The 20,750-nt window shown below is 42.6% G+C and overlaps 1 protein-coding gene across 1 annotated transcript in view; it reads right to left on the bottom strand.

The window, feature by feature from the left end:
* Positions 1 to 11,056, bottom strand: part of LOC109889268 (protein NDRG4-B) — a 31,716-nt gene extending 20,660 nt beyond the window's left edge. The window contains 3 exon segments of the mRNA XM_031822686.1: positions 1,660 to 1,750; positions 9,428 to 9,501; positions 10,929 to 11,056. Of these exon segments, the coding sequence (XP_031678546.1) occupies positions 1,660 to 1,750; positions 9,428 to 9,501 (165 nt within the window). The 5' untranslated portion in view covers positions 10,929 to 11,056.
* Positions 11,057 to 20,750: the final 9,694 nt, after the last annotated feature.

Raw genomic sequence — 20,750 nt, 5'->3', positions numbered from 1 at the left:
CCGAGATTTGGTGCCCCACTGGGCGAGGGGACCTGTCCCCCTGCAGGGCATGTTCTGGGTGTGTAATTATGCACCCACTGGACTGATTGCGGGTCTGGCGGAGCTAGTGCCGCCTGATCACATGCCATTGTTGTTGGGGGTGGCTTGAGGAAGAGTGGGCGGTGAGGGGTGCAGGGTTTGCACAGGGGAGTGCGTTCTTACACCACCCTTGGTCTCTCTGTGTCATAAACACAAACAGAGCTGTGTTACAATGACTGATCAGTCCACCTCAGAGGTCCAGGTCGGGAGAGACCTGGAGGGGTGAAGACTACAGATGTAGGATCTTAATTTGAGCCAGTTTGCTACAGCAGGAAAATAATCCTGCAGCAGTAAAATAAACCGGCAGCAAAAGGAAATGTGATTTATTTTGTGGATTATAATTAATGGCCAATTTTTGTATGGTAATACATTTGAAGTTTAGGGCAAATCAAGTACAGGTACATTTTAAAGTGGAAAACCTTAAATACACTACACGTTTGCATTTCCTGTTGTGTAGGAACATTCTCATCAACAAAAGAGATCAAATTAAGATCCTACATCTGTACCTAACAGACCTGGGAGGTCATGACCCACGTAGAGGAAGACAAGAGAGGCAAGGCTGTCTGGATAAGCTGCTGTCATGATGTCATCCTGATCAAATCAGAACACAGTCTTTTAAAGGAAACAAATGAATCTGGGTCACACATCCACTCCACATAGCTCTTTACTTCAATATGCACTGTAAGTCCTCATGGTTAATTACCACTACGTAATAATCAGCAATAATCAACATTGCTTTGATTAACACATTTTTACTTGTGTCTTGATATTGTCTGAGTAATCAGTTTCTCCACTCTGTCAATCATTATCAAGAATGTCAGTGAAGTGTATAAATGACTGTGACATATCCTCTCAGACAGTTGGCATTTTAATCAATGTGATTAGCACTTCTTTTCTCTACTGATGCCACCTCTCTTCTGCTCCTCATGTTCAGTCACAGCATTCAAGAGTTTACTGAATGACTTATTATGCTAAGAGAAGTATACTGTTGCAGTCACTGGTTTTTGTAAGACCTTGCAGCCTCTCAACTCCCCCATCCTTTCACACTCCTAAATGTGAATATTAATGCAGCGTATGATGAATCCCTCCTACACAATTAAACACATTTTCTGTTTCCCAACCAGGACACACACAAATACACTATTATATCAACTACACACACTCGCACAAAGGCACAAAAATAAATGAGCATTCCAATGCATGCACTCACAAAATAACTAACAAAGGGCCTCCCGGGTGGCGCAGTGGTTAAGGGCGCCAGCTGCGCCACCAGAGACTCTGGGTTCGCGCCCAGGCTCTATCGTAACCGGCCGCAACCGGGAGGTCCTTGGTTGGGTTGTGTATCGGAGGACGCATGACTTTCAACCTTCGTTTCTCCCAAGCCCGTACGGGAGTTGTAGCGATGAGACAAGATAGTAGCTACTAAAACAATTGGATACCATGAAATTGGAGAGAAAAAGGGGTAAAATTCAACAACAAAACAACAACAAAAACTAACAAACAGACACGCACACACACGCACACACACACGCACACACGCACGCACGCACGCACACACACACATATAAAGAAAATGCTCACCATCTCAGTGTCTTGTCCTCTTTGTTCTTGCAGTAGGGGTTTCTCCTCAGTAAATTGCTGCTCCTTCATCCCAGCCATCCTGGAGAGCAACCTGCAATCACCATAGCAATGCACACCTGAGATTACATAGCCCACTTTGTTACTTTAGTAAAACCTCTTAAATCCATCCACCAACTCAAATCCCTGCAGCAAACCCCTATCATAAGGTTTCTTCCCCAATAATTATCTACAATATATCAACCATTGTTTCTGTGGCTGGGCCTGGGCGAGTCCATTTTCTACTTTTTCCAATATAATTGATTCACCAGCCTCCCAATGTTTCCTTAGTCCCTTTAGGTTGGACATGTAAAGGGAGGTCCACGGATGCACAGTATCTGAATGGAGAATACATTCTGGTGTACATTAGAGAATACATTCTGGTGTACATTAGAGAATACATTCTGGTGTACATTAGAGAATACATTCTGGTGTACATTAGAGAATACATTCTGGTGGAAAACAGATTTAACAGTAGTAGTCTGTTCTCTTTGGGTCTCCAGTGGTTTCAGCTCATGGATTGGGTCATAGACTGTTGAAGAAAGCAGGTCTGAGGACCCAGCCAGACAGTCAGACAGTGAGCTTCCCCATTAGGATATAATTAAACTCCAGCAGTGTGGCTGATGTCAGTGGACACAGAGGTACCGCTAAACCCATTTAGAACAGAGCAGAATGTAACCTTTATTTAACTAGGCAAGCCAGTTACAGTTTTTTACAATCACTTTGAAACTCATTTTGGAAACTTGATGTCATTTTTCAAAACTCTAGACACAAAACTCATAACCAATGATCAAAATGCCAATTTTTCAAAACTCTTAACACTTTTTCCAACTGCTTGGATACACTACACATAAAGATAAGATCATCTGTTCATTGAACTAAAATCACCTGCTCAAAATGACACAACTTAACATTAAAGTATTACCATTTCAAAATGCAATTCACACATTACATCTGACTGACTTTCTATTCATTTCATTACAATGATCTAACTATCAATTGATACAACTGCTCAAAATGATAAGTAACTGTTGCATTACTCTTTATGCATAGTTTTATGGAAACTGAAGAACAACATTCCATGTTAAGATCAAGAAAGTTTCAGGATAACGAGATCCATTGACACCAATTACCGTGGAACATGAACCAATTGGACTACATTATCTATGGATGTAATATTTCATCATCATTCTTTATCAGACACTGTTTCTATGGTCCCATGTACCACATTTCCAGACCATGTTTTCAGATTTGACATTACTGTACACTCACCGGCCACTTTATTAGGTACACCTATCTAGTAGTGGGTAGGACCCCCTTTTGCCTCCACAACAGCCTGAATTATTCACAGTGTTGTATGTTAAGAGATCCCCTTCTGCACACCACTGTTTTAAACAGCTGTTATTTGAGCATTTGTGGCCTTTCTGTTAGGTTGAATGAGTCTGGATGTCCTCTGACCTCTCTCATTAACCAGGTTTTAACTGCCTCTCACTGAATGTGTTTTGTTTATCGCATCATTCTCTGTCAGTCTCTAAACTCTAGAGACTGTAGTGTGTCTCTCTAAACTCTAGAGACTGTAGTGTGTCTCTCTAAACTCTAGAGACTGTAGTGTGTCTCTCTAAACTCTAGAGACTGTAGTGTGTCTCTCTAAACTCTAGAGACTGTAGTGTGTCTCTCTAAACTCTAGAGACTGTAGTGTGTCTCTCTAAACTCTAGAGACTGTAGTGTGTCTCTCTAAACTCTAGAGACTGTAGTGTGTCTCTCTAAACTCTAGAGACTGTAGTGTGTCTCTCTAAACTCTAGAGACTGTAGTGTGTCTCTCTAAACTCTAGAGACTGTAGTGTGTCTCTCTAAACTCTAGAGACTGTAGTGTGTCTCTCTAAACTCTAGAGACTGTAGTGTGTCTCTCTAAACTCTAGAGACTGTAGTGTGTCTCTCTAAACTCTAGAGACTGTAGTGTGTCTCTCTAAACTCTAGAGACTGTAGTGTGTCTCTCTAAACTCTAGAGACTGTAGTGTGTCTCTCTAAACTCTAGAGACTTTAGTGCGTAAAAATCCAAAGAAGGCAGCTGTTTCTGAGGTGCTGGAATCACCATGTGTGGCATCAACAATCATACCACGGTCAAAGTTGCTTAGATTACTCATCTTGCCCGTTCTAATGTTTGGTCGAACAACATCTAAAGCTCTCTACTCTATATACTCTATATATTGAGTTGCAGGCAGCCATGTAACCTTCCTTGATGAGCTAAATCAGGTCTGTAGAGCTGATGGCATGACCTATGTCACTGTGTGGGATAATGTGTGGGATAATGTCAGGTTCCACCATGCTCAAATGGTGCAAGCATGGTTTCAGGTCCATCCACAATTTACCACCCTGTACTTACGCCCATACTCTCCTTTCCTTAACCCGATTGAGGAAGTTTTCTCCACATGGAGGTGGAAGGTATATGATAGGCGCCCTCACGAACAAGCCACCCTTCTCCAGGCCATGGATGACGCAAGCTAAAAACATCACGGCAGACCTGTGTCAGGCCTGGATTCGCCCGAAGATTCTTCCCAAGATGTTTGGCTAATGAAAACAACTATTGTGATGTGGAAGAGAACCTGTGGCCAAATCCACAAGACAGAATTGATGGAAATGTAGAAGTACAGTAATCAATGTTTTGTTTTTTACAGTAAGCCAGGTGAGGAACACTGCAGTGATGTTTTACAGTAAGCCAGGTGAGGAACACTGCAGTGATGTTTTACAGTAAGCCAGGTGAGGAACACTGCAGTGATGTTTTACAGTAAGCCAGGTGAGGAACACTGCAGTGATGTTTTACAGTAAGCCAGGTGAGGAACACTGCAGTGATGTTTTACAGTAAGCCAGGTGAGGAACACTGCAGTGATGTTTTACAGTAAGCCAGGTGAGGAACACTGCAGTGATGTTTTACAGTAAGCCAGGTGAGGAACACTGCAGTGATGTTTTACAGTAAGCCAGGTGAGGAACACTGCAGTGATGTTTTACAGTAAGCCAGGTGAGGAACACTGCAGTGATGTTTTACAGTAAGCCAGGTGAGGAACACTGCAGATGACCTTTAACTATTTTTTCTTTTTTTGTTGCTAATTATTTTTGCTTTGATTCAAAGAAACCTATGTTGTGATTTTATTGTATTTCATCAATAAATTTCATATTTTGTTCAATGATTCCACTGTGTCTGTAGTATTCTCTCTACTAGTCCTTTTACAGTGATGTATTTACATGTAGTAGCATAATGAAACATGTATCACATATTTTGTACTACAATATTTAATGATTGTACGAACAACTACACAGTGAAACTATCGGTATCTTGTGTGTGGGTGAGCTAAATGAATGTTCCTATGGTATTTCATGATAAATAAGTTATTTGAACCAATGATTCTGCAAGTGCAAGGTTTCTTTAAAGATATGAATGCACAATGCAAGGTTTTGAACATTGGACAGCCTGTGTTACAAGTGATGACCGTTTTGAGTTTTGTGTCTAGAGTTTTGAAAAATGACCACAAGGTTCTGAAATTAGTGCCAAAGTGATTGTTAAAAACTGTAAGAACAAATTCTTATTTACAATGATGGCCGACACCGGCCAAACCCGGACGACCCTGGGCCAATTGTGCGCTGCCGTATGGGGACTCCCAATCACAGCCAGGTGTGAAACAGCCTGAAATACAGCCAATGCACACACGGACTCACACACTCAAGCACAAATATGCGAGTGCACACACACACTCACAGTTGCAGGTAGACATTGCATATACACATTGTGCATGCACACACAGACACATCAACGTGTTCATTGTCTAGAAAAACTAATGTAACAAGATAAAATAAAGCTTATTGAATAAAACATTTACAGATGAGCAAGACGTAAAGGTAAAGAAGCAGTAATGAGAGGCTGCCAGCACAATAAGCATCTACAGTATGGGTAATATGGAAAGCTAGGAGACTAACAACTAGTCCTTCCTGGATTAAATACCTTACTGGCAGAAATGTAGACTCAGGTATCACCAAAAGATTTTCTGTTTGAGTCTCCCTCCCTTCTTCACACTGTGACAGGTTGTTTAATGACTGGGATGCAGTAAAAACAACAGCTGGACAGCTCTCTCTCTCTCTCTCTCTCTCTCTGCCAGCAGCAGTTTCCAAACCTGTCTTTGTGTAGCATGAACACCCTTAAACTGATAAAACCCAGATGCAGACAATCCAAAATAAAAGTAATTTGCAGATACTTGAAAACAAAACCACTCCTATCTTTGGGACAACACTGTTGCTGTTCTCTGTTTGAAAGTGACCTTTGCTTATAAGCATGACAATGAGCCCATGGTCAGTTTGAATTAGGAACTAACCAGCCACCAGCTTCATCAATCTGCCTGCTTAACTCTCTCTATCGCTCTCTCTCTCGCTCTCTCTCTCTCTCTCTCACTCTCTCTCTCTCTCGCTCTCTCACTCTCTCACTCTCTCACTCTCTCTCTCTCTCGCTCTCTCTCTCTCTCCCTCTCCCTCCCTCCCTCCCGCCTTATATAAGATGGCTCACTGTGAAATCAATTATCATTACACAGTCTATATTTGTCCCTGTTGACGCTGTTTCAAACCCACTGATTTGGGTTTAGATGACTCATTACTTTTATTTGCTAGCTGCTGCTTTATTTCATATTCCCTAAATCCACAAATATGATTTTAGATTTTCTCTGAGGAACAATTCATCGTACTAATGAAATGAAATGAGTGGAACTTAATTTACCTAAAATGAGTCTGATCGGAAACATCAACTTCACTTTTCAGTGGTGCAGGTGGTATGTGTGTGTATCCATGGTCTATGGAGTCAAAAGGGTCAAGTGCTACTTCTAAGTCTCTTTTCATCCAGTGTGGGCCGGGGTCTGCTCTCTGAATCTGCTCTCTGAATCTGCTCCATGAATCTGATCTCTGAATCTGCTCCATGAATCTGATCTCTGAATCTGCTCTCTGAATCTGCTCTCTGCCAGTAAAAAGAAGATGAGGTGAAGTTTATTTTTCTCCGTGAGGTTGAAGATCTTCCTTTTACAGTATTTGGTCAAGGAGGGTAAAATAAATCTGTCCTCCTTTCTCATCCCCCTCTCTCCCTCTCCTCTGTGCTTTAATCGGGCCTCGGTTCTACCCAGACCCCAGACTTTGTTGCCATGACAACTTCCAGCAGTGCTGTCGGCCCAGCCCGCCTGGGTTCTAACAGGATCTGGTTCAGCTTCTCTTTTCCTTTTAACATCATCTCATTTCCACCAGCTGGTCCCTCCCCCCCCCTCAGCTATCTCAGTCTGGCTGGCAATGCTCCATTCCCACCCCATTATGTATATCTAGTGTAACAGCACTCTCCCACTCTCATGGAGTTCATAGGGTGCAGAGCTGGAGGGTTACTGAGAATCTCCCTCACAGGGGGATAAGGTCCATTCTGTGTGACTCATATCTGTGATAGAGAGTGAGTGAGGCTGAGTGTGAGGGAGGGAGATAGACACAGCCAGGGTCTGAAAGAGGCTATGGGGAGATGGGGATGACAAGGCTGTGGGAAAAGCATTCTGCTGGACAGGAAATCAATGGGATGTGTATGTGGGGGGAAGCATCAGACCAAATGCACAAATTCAGAATCAATACCTGGAAACTGGGCCAGGTTCAGCTCTGTGTTATGTTTGTATACAGTGTGTGTGTGTACAGTGTGTGTGTGCAGTGTGTGTGTGCAGTGTGTGTGTGTGTGTGTGTGTGTGTATGTGTGTTTGAACAGTTTGTTTTTCCCATAAATTGAGTAAAACTGACCCAGCGGTGATCCCTAAAAAACATCCAGAAAGGCACTGCGACTTGATTCATGTTTTTTAAGCCTTCTTGCTGTCAGTAACATAATTAACTCTGGTCCGGCTGATTAATTAGCCATATGGACGATAACATTAGAGAGGATTAAAGGCCAACTCATCCAAAGGAGAAAATGGCCCTTTTGCGCTCAGCAGCAGAGAGCACAGACAACACCTTCATGCTTGTGGAATCTAACAACCCAAGAAACGAAATCAATTAAACACACTAACAAATTAATATTGGAGAAAGAGAGGAAGGGAGCACAAACAAGAACACTGGTCATACCTGAGGCTTTGCGCTTACCTATGGGACATATTCCTACAGGACTGGACGAAAGTGGTGCACTATAAAGGGAATAGGGTTCCATTTGGGAGGCAACCCTATCTCTATCTCCATGTATGTGCTGCCCTCAGAGCTGGCATCAGAGACAGCCTGATAGAACAGTGGCCCCTGAGGAATCCACTACAGCCTGCATGACCTGGCTTGGCCCTGCCTCCTGTCACTAGGTACCCCATGCTATGGGGCAGAGCAAGCTGGACAGAAGGGCACGGCATATGACTCTCAATGGGACCCGTGCAAAACAGAGAAGGAAGAGGCAGGGGAGCTCTTAAAACCTTCCCGACTGACCACTACTGTTTCAGAATACTTCATTTTTTATCGCTACATTCACACTTTTATAGCAAAAGATGGATCTCTTAAATGATTTGAACATTAAATGCGATAGGCCTACTGTAAACGAGCCAATAGAAAGTACTATAGGTATTGTAGGTAGATGTAGAAGTATCTGCCCTACATTGACTGCCCTGATCTTGGAAGCTTCTTGGAATCTCTTAGAAATCCATCCCTGTTCTTCCACCTGACTGTTTGATTAAAGGTTACATAGCGGTGGATACCTACACTTCGCAGAAAATCCTGTTTTATGTCATGGTACAGTATGATGCCAGGCCCTACATTGGATGTCAGATGTCAGCCGTTAGTGACAACAGCTTCGCCCAGTGAAGGCACACTCAATGACCAATATGTCAACTAGCTACATCATCCCCTTCAATGAAATCACCCATTCTCTGTCTATTCTAAGCTAAACATCCACAACCGTTTGACCTATAGCACGCAATGTCTCTTTATTGCCCCCCAAACTCGGGTTGTTTGATTGAGCCGCACAATTTGTATTTGAGATATTAAAAACTAAAAGTAGTAAGTATGGTGGTTAGTCTCAGGAAACAAATCCAAAAGCCTAAACAGAGAAAATATGCAACAGGTTTCAACCACTTGATACCTTATGCCAAAAGACAATCAAGGAGATGATAATACTGAGTTTTTAGACTATACCCACAAACCCTAAAGCAAGGACATGATTAGCATGCAAGATGTGTGGAACATGCAGTTCCATCCAGACTGATACAACACAGTACAGAAACAGCCATGGCTGGGGTTCAAAGTTGATGGATGGTAATATAACACACATAGAGAATGTGTGCTGTGATGATTGGCTACAGCTCTTCTGACTATCATTAATAAGGCCTTAATGGGGTGATAGTGAGATACGATTCATCAAATGATGTCTTGGTCCAGTGCTCTGCTGTGATTGGTCCATGGCTCATGAGTCTCTTTCAACTTTGCCAAAAAGTGCTGAATGACTCAAAAGACATGTTCCGACACCGAGCAGCAATCAGATTCATGAGTTGTGGTCCAATGCTCTGCAGTGATTGGCCATTGGCTTGTACTCCAGCACAATGAGTTACGGTCCACAAGCTAGGCCTTGGTGTGGAACACTGCAGTCATCAGCCCATGACTTTAAGAAGGACGGACAGTGAATGGAAGGAGTGATGTACTAGATGCCAAAAACACAAGTTAAGGAAGCTATATACAGTACATGAAGTCCATTCCAGAAGGCACTACGTACATGGTCTGCAGCAGGCTCTGCGGCACCGAGCAGTTAGCCTTTGAAGAGAAGTTCCAAAACAATCCGGGCCCCATCTATCACCACAAAATAAAATCATCCAGTGGCGATTGAAAGAAAGAGGGGAAAAAGTGAACAGCAAAGTTTAAGCCATATCATCATGACTCATAGATCGATTTTTACAGTGACAGGAACAGAGCAGCTTTACATGGAGGAACAAACACACCGGGTATATTGCTCTTTGTGGTTTTATTCATACCCAGAAGCAGCAGAGAAACAGACCTGGTTCCGTACAGTGGGCTTTGTTGAGCTTGACTACAAAAAGTGAACCTCATAACTGTTATTTTTACACTGTACAGGGTGAGAATACAACCTAATAAACAGCGTGATTTAAATACCAGGAACATTGTGTCTAATGTCCAATTGTTAAAGCGTTTGATCCTATAATCAAATGTACAGTATTAGGGTTCTGCACCAGTCTTATATAATATAATGAATTGGGGTTGCACCAATATGATTTCATATTATCTTGTCGACAGAAACTGTACAAATGAACAGGACATACTTCTCACAGGGTGAAAATCATACATATCAGCATTTACCTTCAGCATGCCATCCTTTTTCTGACAGATGGTGATCACTCACAACATGTCAGGCCTGACATTCAGCCTCAAATCGCTACGTTTTTCCTACAGGTCCCAGTGTGAAACTACCATTCAACAAGGCAGGCGGCCGTGCACACACAGCATGTAAATGAACATCTACAGACACACACAGGTATCAAAGGAGAGGCAACAGATATCCAATTTAAATGTCCTCTGATGAACTCTTTATTGAGACTGTAAAACTTGTAACAGTCTATTTGGACCAGAATATCAACTGTCTTGCCTCTATCTCTAACTCTGCCACATACAATGGCCTCAGATATGAAGTGTGGTTCTTTTGTGATTTGTGTGGCTGCTGTTTATTGAAGGGTAGGGTAGAACGTAAACCGTGTTCTACGGCTGACACACAACTGAACACAACAACTCAAAGCAGTTCGCTAGTCCCTTTAACTGGAAAGCAGAAGGCCTGCACCCGGTAAGAAAGTTGTCTGTATGTTCTCTACATGACTTGTTAATACGCAGGCTGCCAGGGACGTCTAAAGGCAGGACTGATCTATATGACGCACTCCTGTTTCTAGGGTTAATAAATTCAACCTGACGACCTCATACTCGCGCCAATGCAGAGGCTGGCACACTGTCCTACAGCACTGGGACACAGTCAGAGTCTCACTTATACAGCTAGGAGGAGACAGTAGAGGATCTGGGGGGCTAATGTCTCTGTACTGTATGTGCAGTCAATTCCCTCTCCCGTCATCTATGTAATATAACATCCTTTATGCACAAACAAAAGAGTTAAGTCAAGCTTTGCAAAAATTAGTTCTGTCATTCTATCTCATGTAGGTCTTTTGTTATCTGATCCAAACTGAGCACAGTGAACATACAAACAGATAAGAACTTACCTGCTGTGGTGGTTTGAGCTGCTAGGGTGGCTGTTGATGCGTCTGGATTTTGCAGTGCGTCTGTTTCCCTCTCTCTTCCCCCCAGTCTGTTCTGGTCTGTGTGTCTGTGTGTGCTACAGAGAAAGGCTGTCTACTCTATGGGTTCTCTGCTACCCTCTCATCCTCCCTCCAACTCCCTCCCTCCCTGATAATAAACAGAGAGCACGTGTTATCCCCGATGATGCAGCATGAGAGCGCCACCACACTGACAGATCAGAGGCGAGGGAGGAGAGAGGAGGGGAGAGGGTGATGAAATTAAACAGGGAAGAGTGAAAGTGAATGGGAGGTAAATTAAATAGAGGATAGAGATAAGGAGAGATGCTGAGAGCCTGCTTGAGAGAAGGATATGGTCATAAAAATTAGATTTAGAGTGATAGAAGATAAAGGATAGATCATTTTGTGGTAACAATTATTGCTCTTGAAAACAGAAGAGTGAAGCTTCCACTGCACCAGTAAGTTCACAATCATGAGCTTCAGAATACTATTTTTAACAGCACCCACAAAATGACACAAAAAATATAGTACATAATGGATTTATCATTCCCTTTGACACATTTCAACTCTAGTCAGCCTCTCTCAGGCTCCCTCGCACCCACACAGGCATAAACCAATACAATGGCTACCGGGGATCAGACGGTTTACTTTTGAACATGATTTTTTTTATCCTATGATATCAAAACACAGTGGACATCATGCAGACAACACTGGATCTGTGTTTATTGCTGAATCCAGTGAGCATGCCCCATCACATCTCTCCCCTCTCTCTACGCACTCTGTTGTCCCTTACGTCTAGATCAACGTCTGTTTTCTTCATTTCACAGTGACAAAGTGACCTACTTTAGAACATCACTGTGTGACTGACTAGACACAGAGTGTTATCAGACTGACTAGACAGAGTGTTATCAGACTGACTAGACACAGAGTGTTATCAGACTGACTAGACAGAGTGTTATCAGACTGACTAGACACAGTGGTATCAGACCAGATGGAGTGATTGCCAAAATCTCTTTCATACCTTGTTTATCTCAGCTAAGAGGAGACTGTTTGTATGCAATAATTAAAAAATGTTTCAAACAGGGGTGCAACTTTGGTTTTAGAAGTGGGGGGGACATAACTTTTTATTTCATTAATAAATTGGTCGGAGGCTTTCGCATGGTCCAAAAGCACACCGTTACCTCGTTTTGTATCACATCCCAGTGATAAAACTGTGGGGTGAATGCAATTTTAGAATGTGGGGGGGACATGTCCCCCTCGTCCCCAGTGAAAGTTGCGACCCTGGTTTCAAATATGCTTATGTCTAACGTATGAGAATTTATGTTCATGAAATGTAATCATTACTGTAAATTATATTCTATGTATTTTTCTCCTTGTAAGTGGAGGTAAACTGGTACATTAATTGAGATAAATCACAAATGTTTTTTGTTATTGTATGGTATCTCTCTTAAGATACATATCAATCATAAGCTATCTAGAGATAGGTCTACACAGTCGGCTTAACCTGGGCGATCAGTTAGACTGTGGCACGATGACCAGTCTATTGAATCAATGTGTCCTGGTAATCCCTCTGTGTGCCTGGCAGACATCTCAACTTGGATGTCGGCTCACCACTTCAAGCTCAACCTCGACAAGATGAAGCTGCTCTTCCTCCTGGGAAGGCCTACCAGCTCCAAGACCTCTTCATCACGGTTAACAACTTCACGGTGTCCTCCTCCCAGAGTGCATAGAACCTTGGCGTGACCCTGGACGACACCCTGTCATTCTCTGCTATCATCAAAGCAGTGACACACTCCTGCAGGTTCAAGCTCTACAACATCTGTAGAGTACGACCCTACCTTACACAGGAAGTGGTGCAGGTCCTAATCCAGGCTCTTGTCTCCCATCTACTGTAGACTACTGAAAATCTCTGTTGGCTGGGCTCCCCGCTTGTGCCGTCAAACCCCAGCAGACTCACTGCCATCTTCCGAAAACGTCTGAAACCCTACCTTTTCAAAGAGTATTTTCCTACTATCCCCAGCTTTCCTGAAAACTACTTTATTAAGGGAAAATGTACTTGCTACCACTGTGATATGTGGTTGTCTCACCCAGCTACAGTATCTTGACTCTTGAGATGAATGCACTAATTGTAAGTCACACTGGATAAGAGCATTTGCTTAATAACTCAAATGTAAATGTAAAATGTCTGAGAACGGTATTGCGTTGCTATGGCTCTACAGTCTATTGTCTGTTTTGACTGAGGCAGACACCTCAGAAATGTCTCATGCAGCTCCTGACAGGCTGTCAGACTCAATCGGTTGCTCACAGATGAGGATGTGCACTTTAAAGAGGTATGCAGGACATGTCTGTACAATTGTATGCATTTGTGAGAAAGATGGTAGTAGTATAGTGGGCGTGATGTGACTTGAGTAAATGAGGGATACAACGTATATTGAAAGCAGGTGCTTCCACACAGGTTTCGGAGTTAATTAAGCAACCTTCATCCTATCATGCTTATGGTCATGTATAAAAATGCTGGGCTGGCCATTATGTTGTCGACCATGGCTATGCGCCCATAGGAGGACAATGCCCCCATCCAAAGGGCACGAGTGGAGTGGTCACTGAATGGTTTGTTGAGTATGAAAATGATTTAAACCATATGCCATGGCCGTCTCAGTCACCAGCTCTCAACCCAATTGAACACTTATGGAAGATTCTGGAGCCTGAGACAGTGTTTTCCACCACCATCAACAAAACACCAAATTATGGAAGTTCTCCTCGTGGAAGAATGGTGTCGCATCCCTCCAATAGAGTTCCAGACAACACAATCTATGCTATGTGCATTGAAGCTGTTTTGTCTCGTGGCGGCCCAACGCCCTATTAAGACACAATGTTGGTGTTTCCTTTGTTTTGGCCGTAACCTGTATATCTACACTAGCTACACACTTTACCAGAGTTCTCATTTATTTTAGATTCAGTGAGGTTACTGTTTTGAGTATGGAATGCATACAGTTGTAAAGATTGGCAGAGTGTACCACCACAGCCTGGTTGTTGACCACCACCATGAGTGAGGAGTGTCATTTCAAAAAATTATTATACACTTATGGAGTGACATGTGTCACAAGCTGTAATATCAAAGTCTCATAAATAATCTATCTAGCATCCTGAGGCTGTCAGGGCGGTCATCTTGGACACAGCCCTTCGTCAGAGCCCGCTTTACTAGAAAAATATCTCCTTTGGGCCATTGCTTCGATCAGTTTCATTAACAGCAAGACCAAACATAAGTACATTTGACAGGAGCAGATATACAAATACGGGACCATGCTATTAAGAAAGAGAACTCACAATCCACTGCTGGGACCAGTGCCATGTATGTTTTGGGGCCAGAGAGAGAATGTCCAAGAAAAGCTCATTTAGCAGGGTGAGTCACAGTTCTACGCTGACCTGTTCAGTCTGGACAAAATGCTCAGTCTTCACCAGACAGATTAGTATACACAGTGTTCACAAACAGGAACCAATTGGCCCTAATTTGTCTCTGTGCAGGGATACTGGTTTTGATGGTCCGGTACAGTAAACAGGTCAGAGACTTTATTGGGTTGTAGACAGGAGAGTAGACTTGAGTAGAGAACAGGCGATAGCCGAAGGGGCGTGAACAGCTGAGAAGCTGAGGGGAGACCTGGCACGCTGAGGGACTGTGTCCCAAATTGCAAACCTATTCCTTTTATAGTGCCCAGGGCTCTGGTCAAAAGTAGTTCACTAATAAGGAATATGGTTCCTTTTGAGACACACTGTGGAGTGGTGAACAGCCTTTGGGGGTTAGTTGTGGTTTAGTTCTGCGTGCTTATTGAACTCACTTCGATTCCATTTGTTTGCCCAATAGCTAACACTCCCAATTTCACAATCGATCACACCCGCCATCTCCCTAGTGGGTAGCAACATGTCCTCTCATTGTGCTGCACGTTGACAACTACATGCCTTAAACAGTATATCAATTGCAACACTCTTATCTGCTCATCTATGGCCCACAGTAAGGGACCCTAATTTTCACCACTAATGCTACTGTGCCAGTCGAGGGGCTGTGGTGGCGACAGAGTGGATCTGAGTAATGACTCATCTGTGTGTTATGCTGAGATTGAGCAGCTCTCAGGCAGCGAGGGTGACTCTCCTCTGATGTATTTATGGAAACCTCTTCTCTTGAGACGCTCCCTTGTCCATTGACAGACCACCCAGTGCTACATTCAATCCACCAAAAGAGAGGTAATAGAACACAGAGAGAACCAGGGATCAAGGCAGAGAGAGTCAATCAAGACAGAAAGGGAGATGGATGAGTGGTAACACTTTACATGTACAGTGCCAGTCAAAAGTTTGGACACACCTACTCATTCAAGGGCTTTTCTTTATTTTGACTATTTTCTATGTTGGAGAATAGTAGTGAAGACATCAATACTATAAAATAACACATATGGAATCATGTAGTAACCAAAAAAAGTGTTAAATAAATAAAAAATATAGTTGAGATTTGAGATTCTTCAAAGTAGCCACCCTTTGCCTTGATGACAGCTTTACACTCTCTTGGCATTCTCTCATCCAGGTTCATGAGGTAGTCACCTGGAATGCATTTAAATTAACAGGTGTGCCTTGTTAAAAGTTCATTTGAATTTCTGTCCTTCTTAATGCATTTGAGACAATCAGTTGTGTTGTGACAAGGTAAGGGTGGTATACAGAAGATAGCCCTATTTGGTAAAATACTAAGTCCATATTATGGCAAGAACAGCTGTCACGCCCTGACCTTAGAGCTTTTTTTTTTGTCTCTATTTTGGTTTGGTCAGGGTGTGATTTGGGTGGTGATTCTATGTTCCTTTTTCAATTTTTTTGTATTTCTTTGTTTTGGCCGGGTATGTTTCTCAATCAGGGACAGCTGTCTATCGTTGTCTCTGATCGGGAACCATACTTAGGTTGCTTTTTCCCACAGGGTTTTTGTGGGTAGTTATTTTCTGTTTTGTGTTTCTGCACCTGACAGGACTGTTTCAGTTTCCGTTCATTCTCTTTGTGATTTTTGTTATTTAGTGTTCAGCTGAAATACAAGTATGAACACTTACCACGCTGCGCTTTGGTCCGATGATTCCTCATCTCCCGACGACGAATATCGTTACAACAGCTCAAATAAGCCAAGAGAAACGAAATGACAGACATCATGCGGAACATTTCCAGAACTTAAAGTTTCTTCAAGTGCAGTCACAAAAACCATCAAGCAATATGATGATACTGGCTCTCATGTGGTCCGCCATAGGAAAGGAAGACCCAGAGTAACTTCTGCTGCAGAGGATACGTTTATTAGAGTTACCAGCCTCAGAAATTGCAGCCCAAATAAATGCCACACAGAGTTCAAGTAACAGACACATCTCAACATCAACTGTTCAGAGGAGACTGCATGAGACTGCAGGCCTTCATGGTCGAATTGCTGCAAAGAAACCACTACTAAAGGACACCAATAAGAAGAGACTTACTTGGGCCAAGAATTTTTTGAAATGTTTACTTAACTGGGCAAGTCAGTTAAGAACAAATTCTTACGACGGCCTACCTCAGCCAGACGTTGGGCCAATTGTGCGCCACCCTATGGGACTACCAATCACGGGCGAATGTGATACAGCCTGGATTTGAACCGGGGACTGCAGTGACTCCTCTTGCACTAAGATGCAGTGCCTTAGACCGCTGCGCCACTGGGGAGCAAAGGGTGGCTACTGTGAAGAATCTCAAGTATAAAATATATTTTCTCAAGTTTATAAATATATATTTATAAGTTTAACACTTTTTTGGTTACTAAATGATTCTATGTGTTATTTCATAGTCTTGATGTCTTCACTATTATTCTACAATGTAGAAAATAGTACAAATAAAGAAAAACCCTTGAATGAGTAGGTGTGTTCCAACTTTTGACCAGTACTGTACATTAAGGTATACTTTATAGAGCGTGTATAGGTAGTTTAGCCATGCTGTGTGTCATCACCTACTGTAGGCAAACAATGGTTCTGTATCACAGTTTTTCCATTACCACTACCTAGCTGTTACCAACCTATTACAAAACCAGTGTTTGCCGCATAATATTGGGAAGAATATGTTCCTCTCTCTCTATCCTCCCACCTCCAGCCCATGGCGTTGTTGGGCTGTTGCATCAGTACCAATGAGTGCGAAGTGGGGGGAGATTATAACCATTTGAAGAGCATTGTGGGGGTGTTCGCTCAGATATACCTAATCCTGACACCTCATCACTGTGGCTGCAATGTTCGCCTCAGCTCCTCTCCCTCACTATGCCTTCAGGCAGGGAGCCTCTGTTCGCCTCAGCTTCTTGCAGAGCACTCACACAGACATGGAGTCTGAGGAGACAGAGAGGAAGAGGAGAAAGCAGACAGATGCAGCGATAGTTCTATTGATGTAGCTAGGCTACATGCTCCCTGTGGTGAGGACGAGAGGAAGGTGTCATCTCTCACAGAAGTACACCACATCAAAAGTTGACTTTTAGTTGCTTGTGTTAAAGTTTCACCTCACTGAAGTCATAGTACTGATTAAACAAGATACTTTATGCCGCTGGGTAGTGTAGTTCAAAACATGAATAAAGACAGCTGTCAGGTATTGAACATTTAATAAAAAAATGATCTTATCATTTATTTAACCAGGAAGTTCACATTGCGGTGGGCATCCATTTTTATAAGTTCCAAGAAAGTAGCACAAGATTACAAACACATAACGTACATGAGTACAATTTGACATTATATCTCCTTAAAATTCATGATAATACCTTCTTATAAAACTCTAGTGTGTAGGGTATTGTTCACCTATTTGTGCAGTTTTCCTATTCAGCCATGCTATGCACTGAAACCACTTCCATATGTCAGAATGCAGGTAACTGCATAAATTATGGAAACACTTAAGTAAATGATGAATATGAAGTATATTGAAAGCAGGTGCTTCCACACAGGTGTGGTTCTTGAGTTAATGAAGCAATTAACATCCCATCATGCTTAGGGTCATGCATAAAAATGCCGAGCACTGTGGGCAGGCCATTATTTTGGCTACCATGGTTGGGATGACAATGTCCCCATCCACAGTGCACAAGTGATCACTGAATGGTATGATGAGCATGAAAATGATGAAAACCAAATGCCATGACCGTCTCAGTCATCAGATCTCAACCCAATTTAACACTTATGGGAGATTCTGGAGCCTGAGACAGCATTTTCCACCACCATCAACAAAACACCAAATAATGGAATTTCTCTTGGAAGAATGGTAGTAAAGTTCCAGACTATTTGTCTATTTGTGTACTTCTTGTATGTCTACAGACTATTCTACATAGTTAAAAAAGAAGAAGAAAGAATAATAAGTCATTTTTAAAACGTTTCAGACGTGTAGAATCTATGCCAAAGTGCATTGGAACTGTTCTGGCTCGTGGTGACCCAAAGACCTATTAAGATACTTTATGCTGGTGTTACCTTTATTTTATCTGTGAAGTCATGTGGGTAAGAAGGGCAGACACCCCACGGAAGACAATCAGAAAGTAGAAAGGTGAGAATACACATCTTTCGATGAATAGTGTTATAGCAGAAAAGGTACTCGTCCACTTCCACTATTATTCAAATAAGGACAACGACTTTAATGAGAAGTGCTGTAGTGGTATTGACAACTACAGTCATAATAAACGCCCAACTCTGCCTGCATAACATCTAGAAAATTAGACGGAAGTTTACTTCAACACAGCAAGAGTACATAAATAGGTTAGTTTTAAATTTCCCTGTCAGAGACCCTTAAACTAAACAGAAAGCAGAGGCTGGTGTGTGTCAGTTCCTGGACTCCATCTGCAACTCTACCCTTTTTATTTATAATCTTTTGGCCAAGTATAGTCTCTAGTTGGCTCCAGGGAGAGCTCTGACAGCCGTCACAGCACTAGACAAGAGCAGACCAGAACATTCTAGACGTCTGCAAATCAGCCATACATTACAATCACACACACATTGCATTACAATCTTCAGATATCTAGATGAGCGGTTCCCAAACTTTTACCTTCCGGAGACCACCAATTCACTGCCAAAAGCTTGAGGAACACCATTAAATGGAATCCAAGATTTTTTTTAACATAAAATAACTTGTAGATCAAAATGATTGCTTATAGTAAAAATGAATACTCCCAAATGTTAGTTTTGGAATATTTTTAAATTTTTTAAATGTTTAAATGCGGCCCACTTACAGTAACCCCGCAGAACACCCGTGTTGAAAACCAGTGTTGAAAACCAGTGCTCTAGACCAGGGTTTCCCAAACTCAGTCCTGGGACCTCCCCTGGGTGCATGTTTTGGTTTTTGCCCTAGCACTACACAGCTGATTCAAATTATCAAAGCTTGATGATGAGTTGGTTATTTGAATCAGCTGTGTAGTGCTAGGGAAAGAACCAAAACGTGCACCCAGGGAAGGCCCCAGGACTGGGAATCCCTGATAGACAACCCTGGCTCAGTCTGGCGGATCATTGATTGACAGCTACTCAAGCCAAGCCATGATAGTCTCACTCTCACCTCAAGACCATGGAGAAATAGATCCTGTGCTAGAGCTAAGAACATTTCTTCAGCATCAATGACTGGAACCAGAAGTTTTCCTGGTCAGGTCATGTGGCCAGGAAACACTCTTTGCCCAATCAATGACAACACACTTCTACCATTACCAGAACTGCAGACAAAAATGGTGAATAAATGATAGCTCACTCAGGCCATTTACCATTGTCTGCTTAAGGGGGTGGCTATCCCATAGACACCAATGTGATAGCAGTCTGTTAAGGTCATTGACTTTCATCTAAACATAAAAATGAGGGAGTGGGATATCTCGCTTCCTCTTCCATCTATACTGCATTGTCCCTCCAAATGGTCTGGACTGGTAAGATTCCTGATGGTCCAGCATAAAAAGTTACAGTACATTGTGATGTAGGACCATCACGAGGTAAAGTTGAATCATATTCTTCAACCACTCCCCTCCCCACAGAGGGCAGTCCCCCCAGGATCAATGTCTAGACCCCAGAGGGGAACATCAATAGGGTCCATCACATCACCAACTCACTAACAGGACAGCCATCAGCTGACCCACATTTAACACATGAGAGAACAGCTAGGACTTTCACTGCACTAAACAAACACACTCCGATTAACTACAACACCATAATAATGTCCAGAACGGTGCAAATAGAGTGGCATCAGACACCTGGAAACCATCTGTTTGATGCATTTTATGCCATTCCACCTATTCCACTTGTCATTACCACGAGCCCGTTCTCCCCAATTAAGGTGCCACCAACCTCCTGTATACCACACAAATGGTATGTGCATTTCCCCCCAACAGGGATGAAGTACAATAGTTTGACAATAGAGAATGTGCTGCACTCAGTCTCCTTAGTAAACTTCTATAGGTCCTATAAAAATCCTACAGGTCTTTCATTTGAGTGTGTGTGTGTGTGTGTGTGTGTGTGTGTGTGTGTGTGTGTGTGTGTGTGTGTGTGTGTGTGTGTGTGTGTGTGTGTGTGTGTGTGTGTGTGTGTGTGTGTGTGTGTGTGTGTGTGTGTGTGTGTGTGTGTGTGTGTGTGTGTGAAGTGCTGAGATTTGCCCTTGTGCATACTGACGTAGATGGAGCGTTTGATTTCTCACACACAGAAATGTGACGTGTGTGTCAATGTCACCTCTGGGAAACAGGCAGTGCACATTAACACTAAGGCTAGTGAATGACAAGCAGTGAAAGGTCAACACTCTCACATTCATGTATCTCACATTCATGTATCT

The sequence above is a fragment of the Oncorhynchus kisutch genome, linkage group LG4 (genome assembly GCF_002021735.2).
Source record: "Oncorhynchus kisutch isolate 150728-3 linkage group LG4, Okis_V2, whole genome shotgun sequence".
NCBI classification, from domain to species: domain Eukaryota; kingdom Metazoa; phylum Chordata; class Actinopteri; order Salmoniformes; family Salmonidae; genus Oncorhynchus; species Oncorhynchus kisutch.
The sequence above is the reverse complement of the archived record's forward strand: the minus strand, read 5'-3'. Positions and strand labels throughout refer to the sequence as shown.